At 40.8% G+C, this 25,470-nt stretch overlaps 2 protein-coding genes across 5 annotated transcripts in view; one reads left to right on the plus strand and one right to left on the minus strand.

Moving 5' to 3' along the window:
- LOC145361568 (transmembrane protein 144-like) overlaps window positions 1-18,416 on the plus strand; it is a 56,368-nt gene extending 37,952 nt beyond the window's left edge. The window contains exons 10-12 of the mRNA XM_080217795.1: window positions 5,570-5,667; window positions 10,640-10,693; window positions 18,321-18,416. Of these exons, the coding sequence (XP_080073921.1) occupies window positions 5,570-5,667; window positions 10,640-10,693; window positions 18,321-18,416 (248 nt within the window). The remainder of the gene's footprint in view (window positions 1-5,569; window positions 5,668-10,639; window positions 10,694-18,320) is intronic.
- Window positions 18,417-23,564: 5,148 nt separating this feature from the next.
- Window positions 23,565-25,470, minus strand: part of ptpn13 (protein tyrosine phosphatase non-receptor type 13) — a 268,306-nt gene continuing 266,400 nt past the window's right edge. For all 4 annotated transcript variants that reach the window (XM_080191002.1, XM_080190993.1, XM_080190985.1 and 1 more), the window contains one exon: window positions 23,565-24,291. In XM_080191002.1, coding sequence (XP_080047128.1) covers window positions 24,205-24,291 — 87 coding nt within the window. In that variant the 3' untranslated portion in view covers window positions 23,565-24,204. The remainder of the gene's footprint in view (window positions 24,292-25,470) is intronic.

The following is a 25,470-nucleotide window of genomic DNA, read 5'->3' on the forward strand; positions in this document are numbered from 1 at the left end:
AAGAACATAAGAAATAGGAGCAGGAGTAGGCCATCTAGCCCTTCGAGCCTGCCCCGCCATTCAATAAGATCATGGCTGATCTGTCGTGGCTCAGTTCCACATTCCCGCCCTCTCCCCATAACCCTTAATCCCCTCTCTCATCAAAAACCCATCAACCCGCGTCTTAAAAATATTTAGCAAGGCAGCGTCCACCACCTCAACGGGCAGAGAATTCCAGAGATTCACCACCCTTTGAGTGAAGAAGTTCCTCCTCAACTCTGTTCTAAACCACCCCCCCTTTATCTTGAGGCTGTGCCCCCTAGTCCTACCGTTCTTTCTGAGTGGGAAGAGTCTCTCCACCTCTATCCTATCCATCCCATTCATCATCTTATACGTCTCAATGAGATCTCCCCTCATTCTTCTAAACTCTAATGAGTACAAGCCTAGTTTATTCAGCCTCTCCTCATAGCTCAACCCCCTCAACTCCGGTATCAGCCTAGTAAACCTCCTCTGCACTCCCTCCAAGGCCAAAATATCCTTGCGTAAGTATGGCGACCAAAACTGCACACAGTACTCCAGCTGTGGCCTCACCAATGCTCTGTACAGCCGCAGCAAGACCTCCCTACTTTTATATTCAATCCCCCTCGCTATGAAGGCCAGCATCCCATTCGCCTTCCTGACTACCTGCTGCACCTGCAGGCTGGGTTTTTGCGACTCATGCACAAGGACCCCGAGGTCCCTCTGCACCGTCGCCTGCTGCAGTTTTTCGCCCCGTAAGTAATAATCCTTCCTACCATTATTCCTACCAAAGTGGACCACCTCACACTTGCCAACATTAAATTCCATTTGCCAGTTCCTGGCCGATTCGCCCCGCCTATCTAGATCCTTCTGCAGACTCTCCACACCCTCCGTGCAATTTGCCGTTCCCCCGATCTTGGTGTCATCAGCAAATTTCGACACCATACACTCGGTTCCCTCCTCCAGATCATCTATATAAATGGTAAATAGCTGAGGCCCCAGCACTGACCCCTGGGGCACTCCACTAGTTACCAACCGCCAATCCGAATAGCACCCATTAACCCCGACTCTCTGCCTCCTATTTGACAACCAATCCTCTATCCACACTAACACCCTACCCCCAACTCCATGCCCCCTTACCTTCTGCAATAACCTCTTGTGAGGTACCTTGTCAAACGCCTTCTGAAAATCAATAAAGACCACATCCACCGGCTCTCCTCTATCCACCTCCCTAGAAACATCCTCATAGAACTCCAATAAATTTGTCAGACACGACTTCCCCTTAACGAAACCGTGCTGCATCTGCTCTATCAAGCAATTCCCCTCAAGATGCCTCGCTATTTCCTCCTTGATGACGGATTCTAACATTTTACCTACAACAGACGTTAAACTAACCGGCCTATAATTCCCCGCCTTTTGCCTGGCACCCTTAAACAACGGCGTAACATTAGCCGCTTTCCAATCTTCCGGCACTTCCCCGGAATCCAGCGACGTCTGGAAAATAACCACCAAGGCATCCACTATCACCTCCGCCATTTCTTTCAGAACCCTCGGATGCATTCCATCCGGTCCTGGGGACTTGTCCACAATCAGTCCCTCCAGTCTGTCGAGCACCGCCTCTCTAGTAACAACAATGTCATTGAGACCCTCCAGTCCTACCACCTTTCCATCGCCAACACCCGGCAAATTATTCACGTCCTCCTCCGTGAAGACCGAAACAAAAAAGTTATTCAAGACCTCAGCCATTTCCCCATCCCCCACCACCCTTCTCATCCTCTAAGGGTCCAACGTTCACCCTAGTCAGCCCCTTCCTTTTTATGTATTTATAAAAACAGTTGCTATCCTTTTTTATATTAAGCGCTAGCCCAGCTTCATAGTTTCTCCTACCCTTCTTTATCAACTTCTTTGTCAATCTTTGTTGACATTTAAACCTCTCCCAATCCTCTTCTTGCCCACTACTCTTAGCTACTCTAAACGCATCCGCTTTTAATTTAACACTTTCCTTCACCTCCTTCGTTATCCACGACTTATTACCTCTCCTCCTACGGTCCTTTTTAACCATCGGAATAAATTTCCGCTGAGCACCAAGAAAGATCTCCTTAAAGATCCTCCACTGCTCCTCAGCAGACCTACCTTCCAACGCGCTCCCCCAGTCAACACAGACATCATTATTACAGCTTTCCGGGATCTGCTTCTCAATCTGCTCCTCAACATCCCTGTTACTATTGGGAGGCCTATAGAAAACACCCAGTAAAGTTATTGACCCCTTCCTGTTCCTAACCTCCACCCACAGAGACTCCGTAGACAATCCCTCTATACATCCATCTTTTCTGCAGCCGTGACACTATCTCTGATCAATAGTGCCACTCCCCCACCTCTTTTGCCTCCCTCCCAGTCCCTTCTGAAACTTCTGAAACACCTGAAACCCGGCACTTGAAGTATCCAGTCCTGTCCCTGAGTCATCCAAGTCTCTGTAATGGCCACCACATCACATTTCCAAGTAGTGATCCACGGTCTAAGCTCATCCACTTTGTTCACAACACTCCTTGCGTTAAAATAGACACATCTTAAACATTTGGTCTGAGCGCTCCCCTTCTCTATCACCTGCCTATCTTCCCTCTCGTACTGTCAATAACCTTTCTCTATTTGTGAGCTAACCTCCTCCCTCCCAGTCACTTCAATTTGATTCCCACCGCCCAACCATTCGAGTTTAAACTCTCCCCAGTAGCTTTAGCAAACCTCCCTGCCAGGATATTGGTCCCCCTGGGATTCAAGTACAACCCGTACTCGATCAGAGATATTAAATTTTGCACAATAGATGACCATTCTTATCCATGTGTGTGGTACATTTTATTAGTTATTGTCAATTTTTGGCTTACTTGATCATTTATTTTTCACTGACAGGGTTTTGGAAGTATATCTTCTCTGCATTGCATTTTAAAACAACAGATTTTCAGTGTGTTTTCAATGTCATAGGCTGCAAAAATGTAAAATGTGTATTAAAGCCAAATGGCCATTTTGTGGAATGTTATAGTTTGATTTAGGATCAACTTTCTCATTGCAGGCCCATTAAACCAGAAGTTTTTTATTTACTATGAGCATGATAAGAAATATTCACTTGGTACAGAACTTTAGTACTGCCAGAAAGAGAAAGACTGTGAAAAGCTTTGATAGCATACCATCTTTTTAACTAATAAAATAAATTATTTTATTAAACCATGCACCCTATGGCAGGGAGGAAGAGATAGCTGGTTTCAGCAACTGGTGAAGCACTGAATGGGAAAAGAGTCAGAGGACCAACATTCCCTCTGACTTGGTACACAGAGATGAACAGGCAATTAGTTGACATGTCTAAAGCAGGTTATGTCCCTTACAGAGAAGAAACTTCCTCTTCTCAATTCCCAGTTAGATCAGAAGTTTCTCAAGCCCACTAGGAAGAGTGTGAATACTACTTATTATTGATCTTGCAGGCAAGGGACTTCTTAAAATTGGGGAATCAAGGTGAGATTTGATTACATTTATTAGGCCCTAGTTTTACTTACTTTCTATAAAATGCAGCACCTTAATGATTTGTTTCTGGCCAATAATGATCACATATTGTCCCAGTCTCTCTTCAGAAAGATTGACAAAATACACATGAGAGCACATAGAATGCATAGAAACATTGAAACTAAAAGCAGGAATAGGCTGTTCGGCCCTTCGAGCTTGCTGCTCCATTCATTTTGATCATGACTGAATATCAAATTCAATATCCTGATCCCCCCTCCCCCGTCATATCCTTTGATCCTTTTAGCTCCTAAGACATGAAAGTTCAGATAGATTCTTCTTATTATACTCCTGGGTTACCCTCCTGTATAAGTAGGTCTATATAGGGTAGCTTAGACGCACTCCTGGATGTAAGCAGCTTCGACCCTTTCATGGGAAAGCCAGCTCCATTTTACTTGTAGAGAGTATTTAATGCAGATATAAAACTTGTAACAGCTTTCTTTTATACTAATGTGGCCTCATTTAATGCCAATACTAAGTCAAGTCAGGCAGAGGAGTAATACCTTGCTAACCTTTGGACACTAGCAAATTAATTATATATAGGAAATAGATTCATGATTTAGATTCATGAATTGAATATAATTTGACAAAGGTTGCAAATGAAACCAAATGGGCTGTTGTTTCTGAGAAAAGAACTTAGGAAATAAAGAGTGAATTAGGCAAAATATGTGATTGAGCACAAACAATTGCAGTAAAATTTAATATGAATAAGTTTAAAATTAAAACACTGCAGATAGAAAGAAAATTTGGTAATGGATGTACTCAAAGAATGATATTGAAACAGCAAAGGATTAAACTCAATGCTCAACATGTCCACCTAACACAGAGCGACACTCAACAAAGATAACAATATAAGGGGTAATGCCAGAGAACTGGAGAATTGTAAAAGTAAAGTTTATTTATTAGTCACAAGTAGGCTTATATTCACGCTGCAATGAAGTTACTGTGAAAATCCCCTAGTTGCCACAGTCTAGTACCCGTTTGGGTACACTGAGGGAGAATTTATCATGATCAAATCAGCTAACCTGCACATCTTTGGACTGTGGGGGGGAAACCGGAGCACTCAGAGGAAACCCACGCAGACCTGGGGAGAACATGCAAATGCCACACAGTGAGCCATGCTGAGAATTGAACCTAAGTCCCTGGTTCTGTGAGGCAGCGGTGCTAACCACTGTGCCACTGTGCTGCCCCCATTGTACTGCACCTTTATTCAAAAATGAGTGCAAGGATAACCCAGCAATTACTGGCCAGACAGTTTAACTTTGCTGGTGGGAGAGATTTTTTAAAGTGATAATTCACAACAAAATCAACAGTTACTTGGAGAAATGTGGATTTGTTAAGGGCAAATTCTGTTTAATTAACTTCCATCAGCTTTTGATGAAGGTTTGTCGAAGGTTATACATTATTGAGGTACGCATGGGCTTCCAAGAGACATTTGATTAAGTGCCACAAAACAGATTGTCAGCAAATTTGAAACTCATGGAATAATTAGGATTCTTGCAGCATTGATACAAAATTAGCTCAGTGACAGGAAACAAAGTAGCAATTAATTTAGTTTTAGAACTGAAGGAAGATATATAGTGAGATTCCCCAAGGGTCAATGTTAGGACTCTTGTTTTTCTTGCTATATATTAATGACCTTGACTTGGGTGTACTGGGAACAATCTTAAAATTTGCAGATGACACAAAATATGGAAGTGTTGTGAACTGTGAGGAGAGCAGTGATAGACTTCAACAGGCCAGAGGCAGAGTCTGGCATGCATTGTGTGAGAGTGCGGTTGGAGCAGATTCAACGAAGACCTTCAAACAAGTATTGGGTAACTACTTGAAAGTGAAAAATTGCAGGGCTATTGCAAAAATAGTCTGGTCATTAATGTCTAATTCCCTGAATTCTCAGTTTGTTGAGTAGGCTCTGCACTAGGAGCAAATTCTCTCAAAATGCAGTCAATTCTTCTGGCATTTCCTTTACAGAAACATGTTGTCCATCTATAGACAATTAATGCTTCCCAATTTCTTTCATTCTTAGCTTTCTTTTCAGGACTCCTGTGGGGAATAGCAAACAGTGCTTGGTTCCTGGCAAACTATTTCCTTGGCGCAGTTATCACTTTTCCTCTTGTTACTGCTGTGAGTATTTACTTATATTTGTAAAAGTGTCAAATGTAACATAAAACAAAATGGAAAAATCTGATTTATTGTTGAACTTGGATTGGAAAGAGTGTGGGAATACTGATCAGCTGCTGACACTAAAATCACAAGCAGAAAACACAGCTTAGCTTAGGCAGTGTTAGCAATATTGTCTAATAAATATAACTGCTCACAACACCATTCTATCCTGAGAAGACACAGAGAATTATTTGTAATTCATTCTCAGGACATGGGTATCGTTGGCATGCTGCTCTGAGGAGGTGGTGGTGGGTCTTCTTCCTGAACCGCTGCCGTTCTTTGTAGTGATTTGATACAACCGACTGGCTTACTAGGAAACTTCAGAGACAAATAAAAAGTCAACCATGTCAGTGTGGACTGGAATCACATATAGGCCAAACCGGGTAAGGACAGCAGGTTTCCTTCCCTAAAGGACATTAGTGAACCAGTTGGGTTTTTACAACAATAATTCCATTGCCACAATACATTCTGCTTCTTAATCACTGCTGAAAGGAATTTCATAAAGGAAGAGGAGGGAGGACGTAGTGAGGCTGAACATTTTGAGGGGGGAATTCCTGAATGTTGGGCCTAGACAACTGAAAGTATGGTTGCCAATGATTTGCAAGAGGGAAATTGGGATTAACCATGATGGGTTGCAGGAAGAACTCTTGGGTTTCACTGAATTTGTTCCTGACTTTCTAACCTCTGATATTAAAGGACAAGTGAGCTACATACTAAAGGGGACTGATCAACATTCTTGAATACTTTCCAGGATTCTCCCTCATCAATCTTTGGGCCAGGTGGTGGAGTGCAGTTGAAGGCTCCTCCCAATTCATGGTGAACTCACAGCAATATCCCCTCAACTTTTATTTTCTGTACATGAGGCTGCATGTGCACACATCTGAAAGGGAATGATGCTGGAAGATTCTTGTTTGTTCAGTGTTCAACACCCCAATTTTGTTATTCTCCTGGATGAGGCAGAATTAGCTGACTCCCCTTTTTTAATCAACCCCCACCCCACCCACCCCTTTTGGTTGGTGGCAACAAGATTAATTTAAAAAAATTAGATAAGTATAAAATAAAATTAAATAAATTAGTCCAGATAAATGTAAAAACAGAATCAGACTTTGACATGTCCATGAGCATAGATCTTGTTACATTGCTGCCACTAAGTTGGATGATTTGATTTATTATTGTCACACATGTATTAGTGTGCAATGAAGAGTATCGTTTCTTGTGCTATACAAAGCATACGATACATAGAGAAGGAAAGGAAAGAGTGCAAAATGTAGTGTCACAGTCATAGCTAGGATGTAGAAAAACATCAACTTAATGCAAGGTAGGTCCATTCAAATGTCTGATGGCAGCAGGGAAGAAGTTGTTCTTGAGCAGGTTGGTATGTGTCCTCAGACTTTTGTATCTATTTCCCGATGGAAGAAGGTGGAAAAGAGAATGACCGGGGTGCATGGGATCCTTGATTATGCTGGCTGCTTTTCTGAGACAGCGGGAAGTGTAGACAGTGTCAATGGATGAGAGTCTGGTTTGCATGGTGGATTGGACTTCGTTCACGACCCTTTGTAGTTTCTTGTGGTCTTGGTCAGAGCAGGAGCCATAACAAGCTGTGATATATTTGGTAAGGTGCTTTTCATTGTGCATCTGTAAAAGTTGGTGAGAGTTGCAATTCCAAATTTCCTTCATCTCTCGTAAATTATTCTGGTAAAGCTGACTTTGGCAGTTTACCAGTTGGTTTTTAACACTAGAATCTGCAGGGAGGATGGTGAGGCTTTCCTATTATCTTTAATTAGTGGCTTCTGCTGAGCTTTCTCCTCTGAACAGAGGGGTTCTTTGCCTGCTTGTTATTTACAGGGATGACTGGCTGCTGATTCTTCTTGTTCCTGTGTTAGATTCACATTGACACCCCAGCACCAGCACATAGATCAGGTGGCATTTTATCCTATTTCCCTGTTGTATTGCTGACTGGGGACAAACAGCATTTCTTTCATTTCAGAGTTGGTTTTCTTTGAACTAGGACCATTTACATGTTCTGAGATGGATTTTGGATGTTTGTTGAGGTGTGACAATCAGTCTCCATTGTCTCTGCCACCACAGAAGATTAAAGTTCAGTCTTTTGCATCTTTCCCATTTCCCCTTTCAAACACCTATTTGAAGAAGTTCCTGACACCTTTCAGGTGCAACGTTGCACGTTGTCCTTGGATTAGTCAGGCAAATAAAATCCACAGAGGAATTTTCCAGAAGATAGTCACTTTACACTATCAGCCATCTTTTGCTCAGTGCCTTTGCTTGTATTTGTAAAATAATGTATGTCTCCCTTAAAAAACGTTCAACATACCCTTAAGTAATTTGGGGCCATCATGACAAGACTGACCTTAACACATCAGAGAAGGGGAAAGTTACCTAGGCACTTTTGTTTCAGAAGACATTCACACTCATTAGATTAGGGTCTTCTGATGTAGTCCAAAGTCAGGGACAGGAGAACGTGACTGCAAGTAAGGCAGGTATTTGGATTGAGAAGGTCAAATTGAAGGATACTCAACCCTTGCAACTGTCCAACAGATTCCAGGTTCTTGCAATTTGTATGGATGAGAGCAGGAGCTGCAAGGTAGAAGAGTGAACTGACCATGGCACTGTGGTACAGGGTGCAGTTAAAATGGCAAATCTGGATGGGGGGTGGTCACAGGGAAGGAGGGGACTCTGCCGGGGGGGGGCTGCGATCAGATTTGGAGGGAAGAAGGGAACTCTGCGGGGGGGGGGGGTGCGATCAGAGTTGGACGGAGGGAGGGAGAGAGGGAGGGAACTCTGCAAGGGGAGTGACTGGAGTTGGAGGGAGGGAGGGGACTCTGCAAGAAGAGGCACTGAAAAGGGGAAGGAGCAAGGGAACTCTGCAGATGGGGAGTGATTGGAGATGGAGGAAAGAGAGAACTCTGCAGATGGGGACTATCACAGGCAGGATGGTGATGTCCGAAGGGCGGGTGAAGGGGGAAGACTGGCATAAGGGGTGTTCGAAGTGGGGAGAGTTCCTCAATGTCCATGGGAGGCTGTGGCCTGATATCCATGGAGGGGACGGGGATGGGGATTGACACTGGCTGGGGGGCAACTGGCAAGGGGGTATGGCCATAGGAGATCTTCTAGTTTACTGGAAGATCAAGGCACCTGTGCAATGGCGGCCCTAAGGTTTGGCAACCTATGAAAGTCTTCTGACCTTGCTCAATTATTTGATGAGAATACTATGTCTTTCAGTTGAGCTCAGTAAATTAAGTTACATTTGAGTTCACAGGATTACGGGCATTTGTTTTGTTACATCACCATCTTATACAATCAGAAGGAATAACAGCAAACAAAAACTAAAAATGCTAGAAACCCTCAGGAGGTTCGGCAGTATTATTGATTTGAAACGCTAATGGATCCGATTTTAATTCTGTCCAAGTGAATGGGTTTTGAATGAAAATCTCACCCATTAACTCCGTTTCTTTCACCGTAGGTGGATCTTAGGCTGCCAGCTCTGAGCATTTTTTGATTTACTGGAGATTTCCTTTGCTTTGGTATTACTATTACAGTGTTAGCAGTGACTTCAGTGCGCTGTGGGGAGGATGTTAGTGTGACCAACTCAAGGATTTTAATGTGTTTTGGATATGAGTTTAATGCAATTTTAAATTATAACACCAATATAATTCAATGATGTTTTTGATTTGATTTATTATTGTCCGATGTATTAGTACACAGTGAAAAATATTGCTTCTTGCACGCTATATGGACAAAGCACACTGTATATAAAGGAGAGAGTACAGAATGTAGTGCTACAGTCATAGCTAGGGTGTATGGAAAGATCAACTTAATATAGAGTCATCGAGATTTACAGCATGGAAACAGGCCCTTCAGCCTAACTTGTCCATGCCAACCTTTTTTTGAGGCTTATCTATTCGAAAGTCTGATGGTAGCAGGGAAGAAGCTTTTCTTGAATTGATTGGTACGTGACCTCAGACATTTGTATCTTTTTTCTGATGGAAGAAAGAACATCTGGGGTGTATAGGGACCTTGATTAAGCTGGTTGCTTTTCCGAAGCAACGGGAAGTGTAGACATAGTCAGTGGATGGGAGGCTGGTTTGCGTGATGGATTGGGCATTGTTTGCAACCCTTTGTAGTTTATTGCAGTCTTGGTCGGAGCAGGAGCCATATCAAGCTGTGATACAACCAGAAAGAATGCTTTCTATGATGCATCTGTAAAAGTTGGTGACAGTCATAGCAGACATGCCGAATTTCCTAAGCCTCCAGGGAAAGTAGACACATTATGGACTTTCTTAACTATAGCATCAGTATGGTGGGACCAGGACACGTTAGTGATCTGGACACTGAGAAACCTGAAGGTCTTGACCATTTCCACTTCATCCCCATTGATGTAGACAGGGCATGTTCTCCACTACACTTCCTGAAGTCGATGATTATCTCCATTTTGCTGACATTGAGGAAGAGATTGTTATTGCACCACTTCACCACGTAGTCCGTCTCTTTCTTGTACTCTGTCTCATCATTGTTTGTGACCTGACCCACTATGGTGGTGTCATCAGCAAACTTGAAAATCAAACTGGAGGGGAATTTGGCCACAGTCATAGGAGAATAAAGAATATAGTAAAGGACTGAGGGCACAACCTTTTGAGACACTGGTGTTGAGGATTATTGTGAAGGAGGTGTTGTTGCCTACCCTTACTGATTGCAGTCTGTGGGTTAGGGAGTCTAGGATCCAGTTGCAGAAAGAGGAGCCGAACCCTAAGTCATGCAGGTTGGAGATGGGTTTTGTAGAAATAATGGTTTGATATCATGCAGATGAGTGTCAATCTGTTATACATGCAAATGGATTTGAAGAATTAACTTCTATTGACACACTAAAAGTAATTTTACTTGACTGTAACAAAAAACAATTTTCTTTTTTACTTTTCAGGGTCCTGCCGTAATCTCTCTAACATGGGGAGTTTTTTACTTTAAAGAGATAAAGGTCAGTTAATTTGAATGTTAAAGATAGGTTTAGCAGTCTAAATTGTTTAGTTCACAATAAACAGGAACTGTAACATTTTCCTGCAGCCATGATAGAGGATTGCCACTTGACATTACAGAAAAGTGGCTGCAGGTTTAATTGTCTGCCACATTACATACAAACTCAGCCAGACTGCTTCAGCTGGGCATCAGTTTGAGCCTGCATCATCATTCTTTTGAATAGCATGTTTAAGAGTACCTTTATGTATGGCTTAAAACTAAAATCACTAATATCTAAAAAACTAAAGAACAGAATACAGAGAGGAAAAAAATATACTGAATGGTATGTTACTCTTTAAAAAATGGTTAGTTTGAATTTATTTATTAGCATCACAAGTAGGCTTACATTACATTAACAGTGCAATGCAATGAGGTTGCTGTGAAAATCCCCCAATCGCCACACTCCGGCACCTATTTGCATTCACTTAGGGGCAAATTAGTGCAATTAATGCATCTAACTAGCACCTCTTTTGGACTGTGGGAGGAAACAGGAGCACCCGGAAGAAACCCATACAGGCATGGGGAAAATGTGCAGACTGTACAGGTCTGACAAATTTACTGGAGTTCTATGAGGATGTGTCTAGGGCAGTGGATAGAGGAGAGCCGGTGGATGTGGTCTTTCTTGATTTTCAGAAGGCGTTTGACAAGGTACCTCACAAGAGGTTATTGCAGAAGGTCAGGGGACATGGAGTTGGGGGTAGGGTGTTAGCGTGGATAGAGGATTGGTTGTCAAATAGGAGGCAGAGAGTGGGGGTCAATGGGTGCTATTCGGATTGGCGGTTGGTGACTAGTGGAGTGCCCCAGGGGTTGGTGCTGGGGCCTCAGCTATTTACCATTTATATAGATGATCTGGAGGAGGGAACCGAGTGTAGGGTGTCGAAATTTGCTGATGACACCAAGATTGGGGGAACGGCAAATTGTGCGGAGGGTGTGGAGAGTCTGCAGAAGGATCTAGATAGGCTGGGCGAATGGGCCAGGAAATGGCAAATGGAATTTAATGTTGGCAAGTGTGAGGTGGTCCACTTTGGTAGGAAGAATGGTAGGAAGGACTATTACTTACGTGGCGAAAAACTGCAGCAGGCGACGGTGCAGAGGGACCTCGGGGTCCTTGTGCATGAGTCGCAAAAACCCAGCTTGCAGGTGCAGCAGGTGGTCAGGAAGGCGAATGGGATGCTGGCCTTCATAGCGAGGGGGATTGAAAATAAAAGTAGGGAGGTCTTGCTGCAGCTGTATAGGGCATTGGTGAGGCCGCAGCTGGAGTACTGTGTGCAGTTTTGGGCGCCGCACATGCGCAAGGATATTTTGGCCTTGGAGGGAGTGCAGAGGAGGTTTACTAGGCTGATACCGGAGTTGAGGGGGTTGAGCTATGAGGAGAGGCTGAATAAACTAGGCTTGTACTCGTTAGAGTTTAGAAGAATGAGGGGAGATCTCATTGAGACGTATAAGATGATGAATGGGATGGATAGGATAGAGGTGGAGAGACTCTTCCTGCTCAAAAAAGACAGTAGGACTAGGGGGCACAGCCTCAAGATAAAGGGGAGGCGGTTTAGAACGGAGTTGAGGAGGAACTTCTTCACTCAAAGGGTGGTGAATCTCTGGAATTCTCTGCCCGTTGAAGTGGTGGAGGCTGCCTCGCTAAATATTTTTAAGAAGCGGGTTGATGGGTTCTTGATAAGAGAGGGGATTAAGGGTTATGGGGAGAGGGCGGGAAAGTGGAACTGAGCCACGACAGATCAGCCATGATCTTATTGAATGGCGGAGCAGGCTCGAAGGGCTAGATGGCCTACTCCTGCTCCTATTTCTTATGTTCTTATGTTCTTATGACGCAAGCCGGGAATCAATCTATTGTGAGGCAGCAGTGCTAACCACTGTGCCCCCATGCTAGAAGCTGGTTACAGGCCAGAGCTGAACTTCATAATGTTACAAAATTTAAAAGCAAAGAAATTGTGCAAAATCTGTATGAAACTTTAGGTAGATCACACTGTGAATACAGTTTGGGGCACTATACAATATAAAGGATGTAGAGACACTGAAACATTTGTAAAAGAATTTACAGGGATGATAAAAGAACTACTGGGAAAGGTTGAAGAAGCTTGCGCTTGTTCCTTTGGAAAAAAAAGGAAGACTGAATTAATAATTTTTACAGTTTTGATAGAACTTTAAAATTTTGAAAGTTTACTTGTAGGAAAGTCCAAAACTAAGGGCCATAGGTATAAGATAATCATTAATAAATCCAGTAGTGAATTCAGGAAAACATTTTAACCCTTGGTCTGTGTTGCAGATATGGAACTTACTGCTACATGAAGTAGTTAAAACAATTGGCACATCTATTTTAGGGGAAACTAGATAAGTACATAAGGAAGAGGAACAGGAGGATATATGATATGCTGTATAAGCACTACTTAGATCAATTGAGCCAAATGGTCTATTTCAGTGTTAGATCACACTATGGAGTTCTATGTGATAACTGTATACAATGCTATCCGATGCCTTCTGCAGCCCAATATAATACCAAATTATATTGGCCAGTACCATCTAGTTCATGTCAATATCATGCAGTCATTTGTGTGTGTGTGTGTGTGTGTGTGTGTGGGGGGGGGGGGGGGGCGCGATTCTCCCAGTGTGCTGCACTGCTCTGCTCTAGCAGCGCAATGGGCCGGGAGACATCAGTGGAGGCTGTTTTGTGAGTTTCCCCTGGGCGTCCAGACCTCTGCAAGCCTCCAGCCCATGCTGTGCTCTGGAAATTAGCGTGGAGCTGATTTCAATATTTAAATGAGCATTTCCATCTTACTAGCTGGCCTAGAACTGATGTCTCTGGGCCCATTAGCATCCCCAGCCAGGAGTGGTTCCCTCTCCAGCAAGGTTTATTACTGCTCCCTACTAACAGGGAACAGGTGGCCTGACCTCGCTGGAGGGAAAAGAAGCCATGGAGGCTCCACAGGAGGTCAGGGTCAGGGTTAGGGAGGAGGTGCACCGTGGTCATTGCCAGCCCGGTCCCCTAGCACTGCTCAAGGAGCAAAATAGCAATGCCCAAGGGGCACCTTGGCACTGGGCATCAGGCAGTAACAAGAGGATGGGGCCAATTGGGGCAGTTGGCGGGAGTGGTTGGGTCCCACTGCCATTCTGTACAAAGATTGCAGGCAGAAGGTGGGAAGACAGTGATAAGACTGGTCATCTGGGGGAGGTGGAGAGGGGGGTCTGGAAGGGTTGGTCAGGACTGTTGGGGAGCAGTCTGGGAAGCCAGCGATCAGGGGGTGGGGGGAGGCAGAGGGGCTATAACGGGAGGTTGCAGAGACTGGCCAGCAATCGGGAGGCTGGCAGGTCGGGGCCACTGTGCATGCGCTGATCTTCGTGCTGACAGGTTGGTGCAATGGCCCGCTCAGCGCTATGCTGCGGTCCTTCCAGCAGGAATAGGCCCTGCCCACAAATTTTCAGAGAGAATCCCATTAGGCCACTCTGCAGTGCTCAGAGTGTGGGAGAGTCAATCTGAAAATCCCACTCAAAAACCAACAAGAGTTATTTTCATTTGAATTGGGGACTTAGAATTTTTTTTAGGAGGATCCCGGCTGTGGTGTTTGTTTTCAAAAGTTATATTTTTAAGAAAGTGAGTGTAATTGGACCCAAAATAATTTTCTCCTCTAGGACATGAATAAGCTTTCATAATAATTTCCAGTTTCAAATATAGTTACGTCATTATATTACTAAAGATATAGTGAAAGTAATATTCTTTAATTCGACAAGACCTTTCTATTTACCCATCACTTACGGTGCTGCTGCAGACTGTGTGGAAATCCAAATGAATGCTCTTTGCTCCTCCTGGTGTTGGGTCTTTATAAGCAGCTCAGCTGTTTGACTTTGACAATACATTGCACTTCTGCACACATGTATGTATTTACAGTAATGGCAAAATAATTACAGAAGACCAAAGCACATTATGGATTACTATGGCCGTTAAGAGAAGGCAACAAATTACTATATTAACTGAGCAGCTAAGGAATTATAATATTTACATCGAAACCATTGGATTCTTTATGCACCCCAATCTATATTATTAGATGAAAATTAAGTATCTTGTATAGAATGAGTTTGGGCAGTCCTATTTGAATTGATTGGTTGTTTCTGGGAAGTGGCCTAATAACTGAAAACTGTTCAGTAAAGCCTATTATTTTAAGAAAATTATTATAATTGGGCTTGAAGTAACTTCCTCTATGAGATGAGCAAGCCTCAATCAGCTTTCAGTTCCTGCCTCAGTACCAAAATGGCCCTGATCAGTGTCTCAAATGATTGCTTATATTATGATTAAGGTAAATTATCACTCAACATCCTTCGCAATTTACCTGCAGCCTTTGATATAGCTGACCACACTATCCACCTCCAGTACTTCTGCACAATTATTCAACTGGGTGAAATGGGCCTTGCCCACCTCCATTCTTAACCATCCAACCATAGCCAAAGAATTACCTGCAGTGGTTCTCATCCTGCTCCTACGTACGTTACCTCTGGTGCTTCCTAAGGATCTATCCTTGGCCTCATCCTTTTTTCATCAATATGTTGTTTCTTGGTTGCATAATCTAAAACAGGTCAGCACACACATGTACACTGACAAAATCCAGCTCTATCTCATCACCATCTTTCTCAACTCCTCCATTGAATCAGATTTGTCTGACTGCTTGCTTGACACTCTACTGGATGAGCAGAAATTTATTCCACTAAATATTGGGAACACTAAAGTTACTGTCTTCAGTCCTTGCTACAAACTCTGCTCACTAGCCAATTCCATCCCTTGCCTTGTTAACTGTTGGATGTTGAACCAGGCTGTTCACAACCTTGGAATCATATTTAACCGCTAATCACATACCCATTCCATCACCAAGAGTACCTACTTTCAGCCACATAACCATCCAAATCTATCCATCCCTGTCTTAGCTCATCTGTTAAATCCACGTCTTTGTTAACTTAAGACTTGATTATTTGAACGTGAACCCAAGACTAAGTTGATCTAGCCACACTTTCTTCAGCTTAGATGGTATCATTGATAGCGAAGTTATCAAAAATTACAGGGAGATCTTGATCAGTTAGAGAAGTGGGCTGAGGGTTGGCAAATGGATTTTAATATAGATAAGTGTGAGGTGTTGCAGTTTGGAAAGTCAAACCAGGGTCGGACTTGCACAGTGAATGGTGGAGTCCTCGGGAGTGTTAAGGAACAGAGGGACCTAGGGGTATAAGTACATAGTTCATGAAAGCAGTGTCACAGGTAGACAGAGTGGTGAAGGCGGCAATTAGTACACTGGCCTTCATCAATCAGGGCACTGAGTATAGGAATTGGGACATTGTTACAGTTGTATAAGTTGTTGGTTAGGGTGCACTTGGAGCATTGTGGACCGTTTTGGTCATCCTGTTATAGCAGAGACATTGATAAATTGTAAAGAGTGCAAAGAAGATTCACAAGGATGTTGCCAGGACTAGTGAGCCTGAGTTACTGGGAGAGGTTGGCCAGGCCAGGACTTTATTCCTTGGAATGAGGACAATGAGTGGGTGATCTTATTGAAGTGTAAAAAATCATGATGGGCATGGATAGGATGAACACACAAATGTTTTTCTCAAGGAAGGGGAATTGAAAATCAGAGGGCACAGTTTAAGGTGAGAGGGGAAAGATTTATAAGGCACCTGAGGGGCAACTTCTTCATGCAGAGCATGGTGTGTATGTGGAATGAGCTACCAAAGAAAGTGGTTGAGGCAGGTACAAAAGCAACATTTAAAAAGCATTTGGATAAGTACATGGATGGGAAAGGATTAAAAGGGTGTGGGCCAAACATACGCAATTAGGGCTGACTGGGAGGACACCATGGTCGACAAGGACCTTTTAGGCTGAAAGGCCTGATTCCTTATGATATTGCTCTATGATTGCTCTTGATAAACTGCAGTTCATCTCAAACTATACTGCTCATATTCTAATCTTCAGCCCTGAACTGCACTGGCTCCTAGTTTGCCAAAACCTCAATTTTAAATTTTTCTTCTAGTTTTAAATCCCTCCATGGCCTTGCCCCTCGTTATATTTGAAATTGCCTCCAGCTCCAGAATTCTTGGCAATATGTGCTCTTGCAGTTCTGGTCTCACCAATTTTGATCATTTTACCATTTTTGCCTATGCATTCAGTTGCTGAGGTCCAAATATCTGCAAGTCCCTCCTTATGGTTCTACGCTGCTCTGCTCTCTTTCCTTTAATATTCTCCTTAAAATCTACATATGAGTGAGCTTTTGATCACCCATCGTAATACTTAGTCAAATTATATGTTAACTTTTCTGAGATTTTAAAGAAGGACAAAGGAAAAGTTTTTTAAAGTTTTAATTTAAAATTGTTAAAATCAACTTTTCTGTGATGCCTCAAGATGTTTTACTACATCTGTGATGTTATATAAATACAAGTTATTGTTATTTGTGCAGCATTGTTTGCTTTGTCCAAACAATATCCCATTATCTGCCTCACCATTGAAATGCAGTGAAAATTCTTCAATGGGTTGATCGACACAAAATACATTCACCACATAAAGTTAAGTTTTGATAATTTCAGTCTAGGTATCCTTTTATTGACATGACAAGTGACAACTGAAGTATGAAGTCTCATTCCTTCAGGTTTTAATTATTTTGATTTAAAAAATTTTAAATTAAAACTTTAAAAAACTTTCCCTTTGTCCTTCTTTAAAATCTCAATCTAACCTTTCTTTCTTTCCCTCCAGTTCCCTTTTTTGTAACTGATTGACATTGAATTCACTATTTTGCACTAGCTTTGCAATCCCAATTTTTCAATACACAGTTCTCTGCTCTGTTCACTCAGGAGCCAGCTACTGGTGTCTATCAGCATAACATTATCTTTTAGCAACTGCCATGCAAAGATTTTAAAATATTGGGAAGCAAGGGCAAATCCAACTGAAGATAACCATCATTAGATACCTCACTACAGTGAAAGCTAGCCTGGCACTGAAACTATTCATTTACCTTGCTATTTGTTACATTATATATTATTCTTCTTTCTTAGAAAGGGGAATTGTGGTAGCATGGCGTACATTTCAGTAAGCCACCATACCATGTCAATCATTTGCTGTTTGATCCTTTGTTGTTTATTTTAATTTTTGAGTGGATTAGACATACTCCAGTTCATTGTGAAAGTCTGGTCAATTTATTGGAAGAGTATGTGATACTAAATCAAATTAGAATTCTTCCATAATGTCCCAAAAATTATGCTTTGTACAGAGTGAGCAGCTCCATGAAATATTTCCATCATTTTACTAGGCTGAAAAAAAATCATATTTACTCATCACGTGCTATGTTTCTGACATATTTACAAAATATACTACTTGTGAAACTGTCCTGGACAATTATAAATTTAATGGAACGAACGGTTAAAAATTTCACCATTCAAACTCTTCCACTACCAGAATCTCAGGTGAAGCAATTTAAAAAGTATATTAATCTGTTTGGTGCAATTGTCCACCAATCACTAAATTCTTAGTAATTTAGTTCAGACGTAGTGCTTAACTAAGATATACTTTCTTCCTTTTTTAAAAAATGATGTAACTATTCTGCCTCCAGGGTTTACAGAATTTCATAATACTGGCTATTGTGCTTGCTGTTGCTCTTACTGGAACAATACTCATTGGCTTATCTAAAATTGAGGGAATCGTCTGATGCATATTGTGGAACAACAGAATAACAGAGTACCTACCATTTCTCAGAAGGAATACAAACCCTTCCGTATTGTACCTGATAAAAATTATAATAAATATTTAATTGTATCTTGGTGTGCAACAGTATGTCATACTTCCAATTTGAGATTAACATCATAACATGGAGTCTTATACAGCTGAAGGACATTGATTCAATAATTATATAAAGTATACTGGATGGAAAGAAGTGAATTGTAAAGTAGTAATACAGTTGAAAGATATTGGTGTTTTAACGCTGAGTGTTGTTCTCAAGTTTGTTATCTGAGTCCCAATACCTGTTGCCTCTGCAATTTTTTTCTCAACTAATGTTCTTTGTGAGTTGTGACTAATAAAAGGAAGCAGTTTGGGTCTCTGGAAGATAACAAACAATGAAAGGAGTTAGGTGACCATTAATATAGCAGACAAGATATACCCTAAGAGCACTTTTCCCCTACGTCCTATTTAGCTTTTTACTGGCTAACACTTCAGCTCAGATTTTGTGGTTTAAAACAATGAAATTGTTGCCATTAGCCTCCAAAACTCTGTGAAACTGATGGCAATATCTGGTATCTGCATGTGTGCAGAATCCAGAAAGTGCTGTTAGTCATTTCCCACTCTGCAGGATGTGCAGTTGAAGTCCCTGCAGATGGAAAACGTCTAGAAATCACAGATTTGACGTGAACCTTCACCTTTTATGCTATTACTCTGGAAGAAAGACCCATCCTTGTTGAGTGAGATGTCACTACATTTTTAATGATGCGCTGAATCATGATTACAGATGAACTTCCCTGGCCCTGCAAAACTAATTTACATTTGTGCATTGCCAAATTCCTATATCATGAGAAAAAAATCAAGTTAAATTCATTTTAAAACGTATATTTTATGTTCCCAACTTAATCCAATATGTATTTCCCCAATCATTATTTTGCTCTCTGTAAAATAATTTAAAAAGTGAAAGAAGAGTCACTGCCTCCTCCTGACATTACTTCAAAATAATTGGCTGTTTAGCTTGCTTGATGCCATTACTCTTGCTGGGTACTGGAGATCCCCCAGGTGCCAAAATGAAAGGAGCATTGAGAAAGATGAAATTCACATTAAAGTTATTGCTAGATCTATCCTGGGCAGCTTTCTTTGAGATCAATTCTGGGAAGTGGTAAGACCACTAAATCAGGCCCTTTTGTGGTAATTAATTTTGTTCATTCTATGGGTCCTTTCACTCCTTGGGAGCAAGCTAAGAGAGAGGCCACCATAATTTAGATGGCATTAGCAAGTAGAAGGATACAGAAACACAAAAGTCGAGCAAAGAGAAGAATAACAGACACAAGATTAAATTCAATAAAAGTAAGAAGGGCTCTTCTAGCTGGTTATGAGATTTAGGAGATTCTCATGCACAGACCAACAGTCTGTGCTCCCTAAAATACTAAATATTCTAACATAACAAATCACTGCTAAAATCAGATCATAAACACTGACTTATAATGTCAAAGTGTTAATCAATTGTTGTTGAATTAGAATTCCAATCAGGAACTGAGAATTTTGAGGAAAAATATTTCAGAATAGTTAGACAAATCACAGTAGCTCAATCACAGGACCATGCACGCTCAATGTGGCACAATCTGGTGCTTAGTCATTATTTTATTGATACAAGACAGATGCCGAAAGTTTACTAGGAGGATCAACATTCTCATTTAATGATAGTTAGTAAGGGACAATAATGAAACCAAAATAATGTTAATATTAGAGGGATAATTAGACGCTCTTATAACAGAAAATGGAAAGTTTAGTGAGCTATAGAGGATAAAAAGGATTTTTAAATGTTTTATTTATGAAATGCAAAGTCACCAATCAGAAGTGATCATCTGTCTTCAACATGTAAGTTTAACTGGGAATGTTTTTATTGAGAAATAATACATTTAGATTGTAAGGTGAAACACCAGGGAATCATTGAGTAGCATTGATAGCTGTGTGGTAACTGTTGTGTGGAAATTAAAATGTAAATAAAGACTGCTTGAACATTTGTTTCCCGGTCTGATTCTGGTTGGCGTGTATTTATGTCATAGCTGTCCAAAGAAATGTTATCCTCCCCACTTGGTTTAACATAAAAAGTGAAATGCATTAGAACATTCTAAAACAACTAATCAATTTTTAACAGACACAATTAAATATCACCATCATGAAGTGTTTGCCGTGGTTGTTTGGATCAGTATGCATAATTTCTGGTGTAAAAGGTACTGCTGATAAATCAACATGGTCAGTCATACACAATTTAATTGAGGCCTAAATACTGCAGGGTTGTGGTCATTTCTGAGGAGCTCACATTCATCACAAATGTGGCTCCTATGACCACATTTGAATCTCAGATCACAAAAACTATAAATGATAGAACATATCTGCAAGTATGTGTTTCTGAAGATTAGTACTCTTTCATTAATGATATAGGCCATATGTTGCAAACCAAATCTAAGATAATAGAACTTTATTCAAAAGGTGGCTTGGAATCCAAGTATGATGATAGGAAGACTGTCCTGGAAACTGGAAGAACTTGAGATCTGGTTGCACCTAATGATTAGCCTGGCTGCAATGGCTGATTAATCCTACCGTTTTGACTAATTTTGTTGCTACGATTTCTGCAATTATCACCCATTGATAAAGATCAATGAGAAGGAACCGAAATTCCTGATTTTACTTGAAGTTCTGGAATTTCCGTCCAGCCAGGCAATCATAAATTAATTCACTAAATGTGACCTGGCAGTGCACTGAGCCACACTGCAGAAAAGTTAAAATGATCAGAATATTCAACTTTTAAATGTTGCAACTGCAGATAAAGAGGCAAGTGGATTGAAATCCAATTCACAAATTTGAGGCCCCAACTTGCTTTTTTTTTTAAAACTTTAAAAATATGCAGCCAAGCAGTGGTGCTAGCTTAGATTGAATTTGATTTAAGTATTGCCATATGGTGAAAATACAAATGCTGTACTGTATATTACAGCAATGCATATAAAAGGGTTCTGCAGTGTGTTTAGCCCATACTGAAACCCACTTTCTCCATTGGGAAATTGAGATATGCAGCACTATCAGGAATTGAAAAACAACATACATATACATTTGTAATTTTTATCTTCAATCTCAAGACCAGGGGTTCCCAACCTTTTATATGTTAATGGTACGCCTCTACTAAAAACAAATTTTGAGGCACACTTCTTATTTTGTCTTCTTCCCATACTGGAAACTTCATTCTTAACTTCTTCCTGTCCTCTCATCTATTTTTTTTAAACTGCCCTCTCACTTTTCCCAGGGCTTTTGTCCCTTTTTGAGCTTTTGCTTTTTGTGCGATGCATTGAACCTTTGTCTTTAGCTCCAAGTTTTGATGGTCGTGGGCTTGGACCTGACCAGTGCAAAAAAAACCTAAACCATGACAGTGCAGCTCTTTCCCAGCTGCAGCATGCAGAGGAGGCCCCAGATTCCTCGGGTCTTGGAGATGCCAACCAGAGAGCTGAAGACAAAGGTTAGTTTTAGTTTAATTATGTGAATTTTGAAATCATTTAGAATCTTTTTTTGTGGCAACTTGAGGTTTTCACGGCACACTGGTTGGGAACCACTACCCTAGACTGTTTGCTGACACTTGGAAAAAGTATGCACGCATTAGCAACGTAGAAATTACATTTTTGGTAGTGAATTGGCAACCTTTGCTGCCATTGCCTCTCTGAACCTGACCACAACTTTAGGATTTAACACAACCGCTCAAGTCATTCACTTGTCCACCACAAGCCATGGAGTTGACACACTTCATATCACCTCGGAACAAGCAATGAAATCAGTTGATCTGGTGAGAACTCCCCCCTCTTTCACTCTCCTGCATTTAGACACCCCATAAAAAGGTTGAGCCTTGTTCAATGAAGTGTGGCTGGGTTTTTGATGGTGATTCGAGTAGTAACTACTGTTGAACAACTAAACTGGCCTTGAAAAACGATGAAACATTGTTAAATTTCTCCATTATGAATATCTACAATTTTGTTTTTAATCAATTAGAATTTAGAATGGTTTTTGCATGACATTACAGATTTTGCCTTTATCTCACACGTTCCAAACGTTAATCTGTTCTCTGTTAAATTAAGAAGTGATAATGCAACATTGTGCATCATAATTGGAATCCAGCATCCCTCCTCTGGCTTCCTGTCCTCTCAAATATCACTCCCCCACACTTCTGCTGACTAACAAGCTTGTTGAGCCTACCAGTATTGCACCTCACTTACCACTCTGATGACCTGCTGAGGTTCAGGACCAGTCAAGGCCCCTGTGCAACTAACCTCCACCACTGGGGCCTCAGTGTAAACCCTTATGCCCTTGTGGAGGCACACAAATGATGCTGCCCATTACTGAGGAATGTACCTCAAAGTAATGGACTAATCATCTTAAACGCCACAAATGAGGAGAATATCATTTGGCTTTGCTGTCTTCGTTTCACAAAATAAAATTTTTGGTTTGCCCTCTGGGAGAATTCTTTAACGTGCTGCGTTTGGATGGCTTGATGATATCACTGTACTTCAGTACTGAGGATTCCCATTTTAAAAAACACCACAATTGGATATATATATATATATATAATATGAAGTGTTAAAATTCTCACAGCATAGATCGCTAGCTTGCTCAGTAAGTAAAAGCTCCTCAACAAATTTGCTATTCTTGGGCCTTTGTTAATATGTAATATGCTGCAAGTTCAAGCTGAATATAGCCAGACAAAATATTGCATAACGCTGTCTCTATCCAATTAGCAATGGAACAAATAGGTATTTCTTCAGCTGGTCTCTGTAAATGAAAGCAGTGGAGCATTGCTGTTCGAGTATTGCTGTTGGAGTTGGGTTTGCTTCCATGAGCATTTCTGCAACATAAATACATGCGATACATGGAGCAGAACACAGAAATGCAGCACTACTCATGGAACGGTCCACATTTGAACTTTGACTACAGAGCTTTAAAACTAGTGCACATTACTAATTTTAGAAAGAACCACTTATCCATTGTCTCTTTGAGCCACATGCTTATATTCTGTACAAACTGCAATAAAGTTAAAAAAAAATCCATCAGATTTCTTTTCAACAAAATGATTTCAGAAAAATGGATTAACAGATCATACATTTTACAAGAAAGCATCCCCACTGGGGTATTCCCACATTTTATTTACAATTTCAGAGTATCCAGTTAATATACGTTTAGATATATCCAGATAAATTTGTTAAACATAACTATGTACAAGAAACATTATCGATGAAAAAGGAATTTAAAAATTGTACATTATACAGGAAACCTTTCACTACCATTGTGAATAATTCCAAAGGCATAAGATCAATACTGCTTCCATTTTGTCTATACAGTGGTAACTGCACAATAATCAAGGAATAATGCATGGAACAGCTTCCAGCAAATATTGCAATCTGTACTGAATGCATTTGCAACAAGGTCAGCATTAGCAATATATTTTTCAGATGCATCTATCATAAATTCTTAAATATTACCACAGTTCAGTATTTGCACGAGGCTTACTGATTTTGTATGTTTACATTTCCAGTTTGTAACAGATACTAGCAACTACAAAATATTCAACTTTTGATAATGTTTTGCTAAATTTTGTATTTTGTCCTGCAGGTTATTCTTTAGACAAATTCACATTGTATTCATATATTTATAGAATAAGGGTTGCTGGTTGATGATATAGCAGTTTTGTTTTGTTCCCGCAGTAAGGAGATTTCCAGTTATAACCATTTCAAAAATCTTTATTGTGCCTTTGCCATTTCTTTCTCCCTCAGTTGAAGTTGTGAGAGTATATGTAGGATGACTTGATAGCAGAATACATACTGAGCCTACACACAGAAACAGTTTTTTTTTTAAAAGTTGTGCTTTGTTGAACATTCATGAATTAAAAAACACTTGCATTTGCTTAGCTCCTTTCAGGACCACAGAATACTGCTAAACCCTTTATAGCCAATGAAGTTAAGTGTAGTCATTGTTGTAGTGAAGGAAATGCAGCAGAAAATCTGTGCACACACTTCCACAAATGCTAATGAAACAATGATCAGATAATTTTTGTTTTAGTGATGTTATTTGAGGGATAAATCTTGGGCAGGACACAAGGGATCATACACTTGCCTTTCTTTGAAACAGTGTCACGGGATCCTTTGAGACAGCGTATCGGACCTTGGTTTAACCTCTCACCCCAAGATGGAAAACATGCAACAGCCCACCTATCATCCAGACTTAAATGATCAGGACTGGTTCTATTATTAGCCCACTAAATTATTACAAAGGCGTTTCATTGAACAAGCCATAATACAATGTTCAATAACATTTAATAGAAGATATTTAGGACAGTGAAAAGCAGTGATGTGATTGGGCATATTAGACTGTAACAATTATAATCAAATGCATTTACAGATTGGACTATTTTTCATTCATCACTTTTCATACCTTTAAATAAATACAGAATTTTATAACAAAATCAAATTGATCTTTTATAGGATATACAACACAGGCCATTTGGCTTGACAATTCCACATTGGCATTAATGCTCCACTTGAACCTCCTCTCATCTTTTCTCATTTAAGGTCACCCCTCAGTTTTCTATTTCTAATAGAAAATGGGATCCAGGTTTTATTCATTCTCTCCTGATAGTCATACTCTGCATTTTTGGTATCATCCTTGTAAAATGTGTTTTAGTGCTCTTTCTAGTGCCTCTATATCTCGGTTGGGTGGGGTGTGGGGGGGGGGGGGGGGGGGGTGATGTTGTGTGGGGTGAAAAAGTCTACTTTATCATGCTTTATTTATTTCCTTAATTGAAAGCTATAGTGGGTGTTCAATTGTGGGATCATTTATCATATTCAAAGCAGGTGCTTGCACCTGTAAAGACTCTTCAGATTTGTAGGTCAGAGTGGCTCACAACTGTGTTCTGCGATGGGATCTCAGATACCTCTTCCAGGCAATAGATGAAGAAAGTCATATAGCTCTCAGGAAGGACAAAAAAATTCTTTTAATGAAAAGTCAAT

The sequence above is a fragment of the Carcharhinus amblyrhynchos genome, chromosome 1 (assembly GCF_965287045.1).
Source record: "Carcharhinus amblyrhynchos chromosome 1, sCarAmb.v2.hapA, whole genome shotgun sequence".
Classification (NCBI taxonomy): Eukaryota; Metazoa; Chordata; class Chondrichthyes; order Carcharhiniformes; family Carcharhinidae; genus Carcharhinus; species Carcharhinus amblyrhynchos.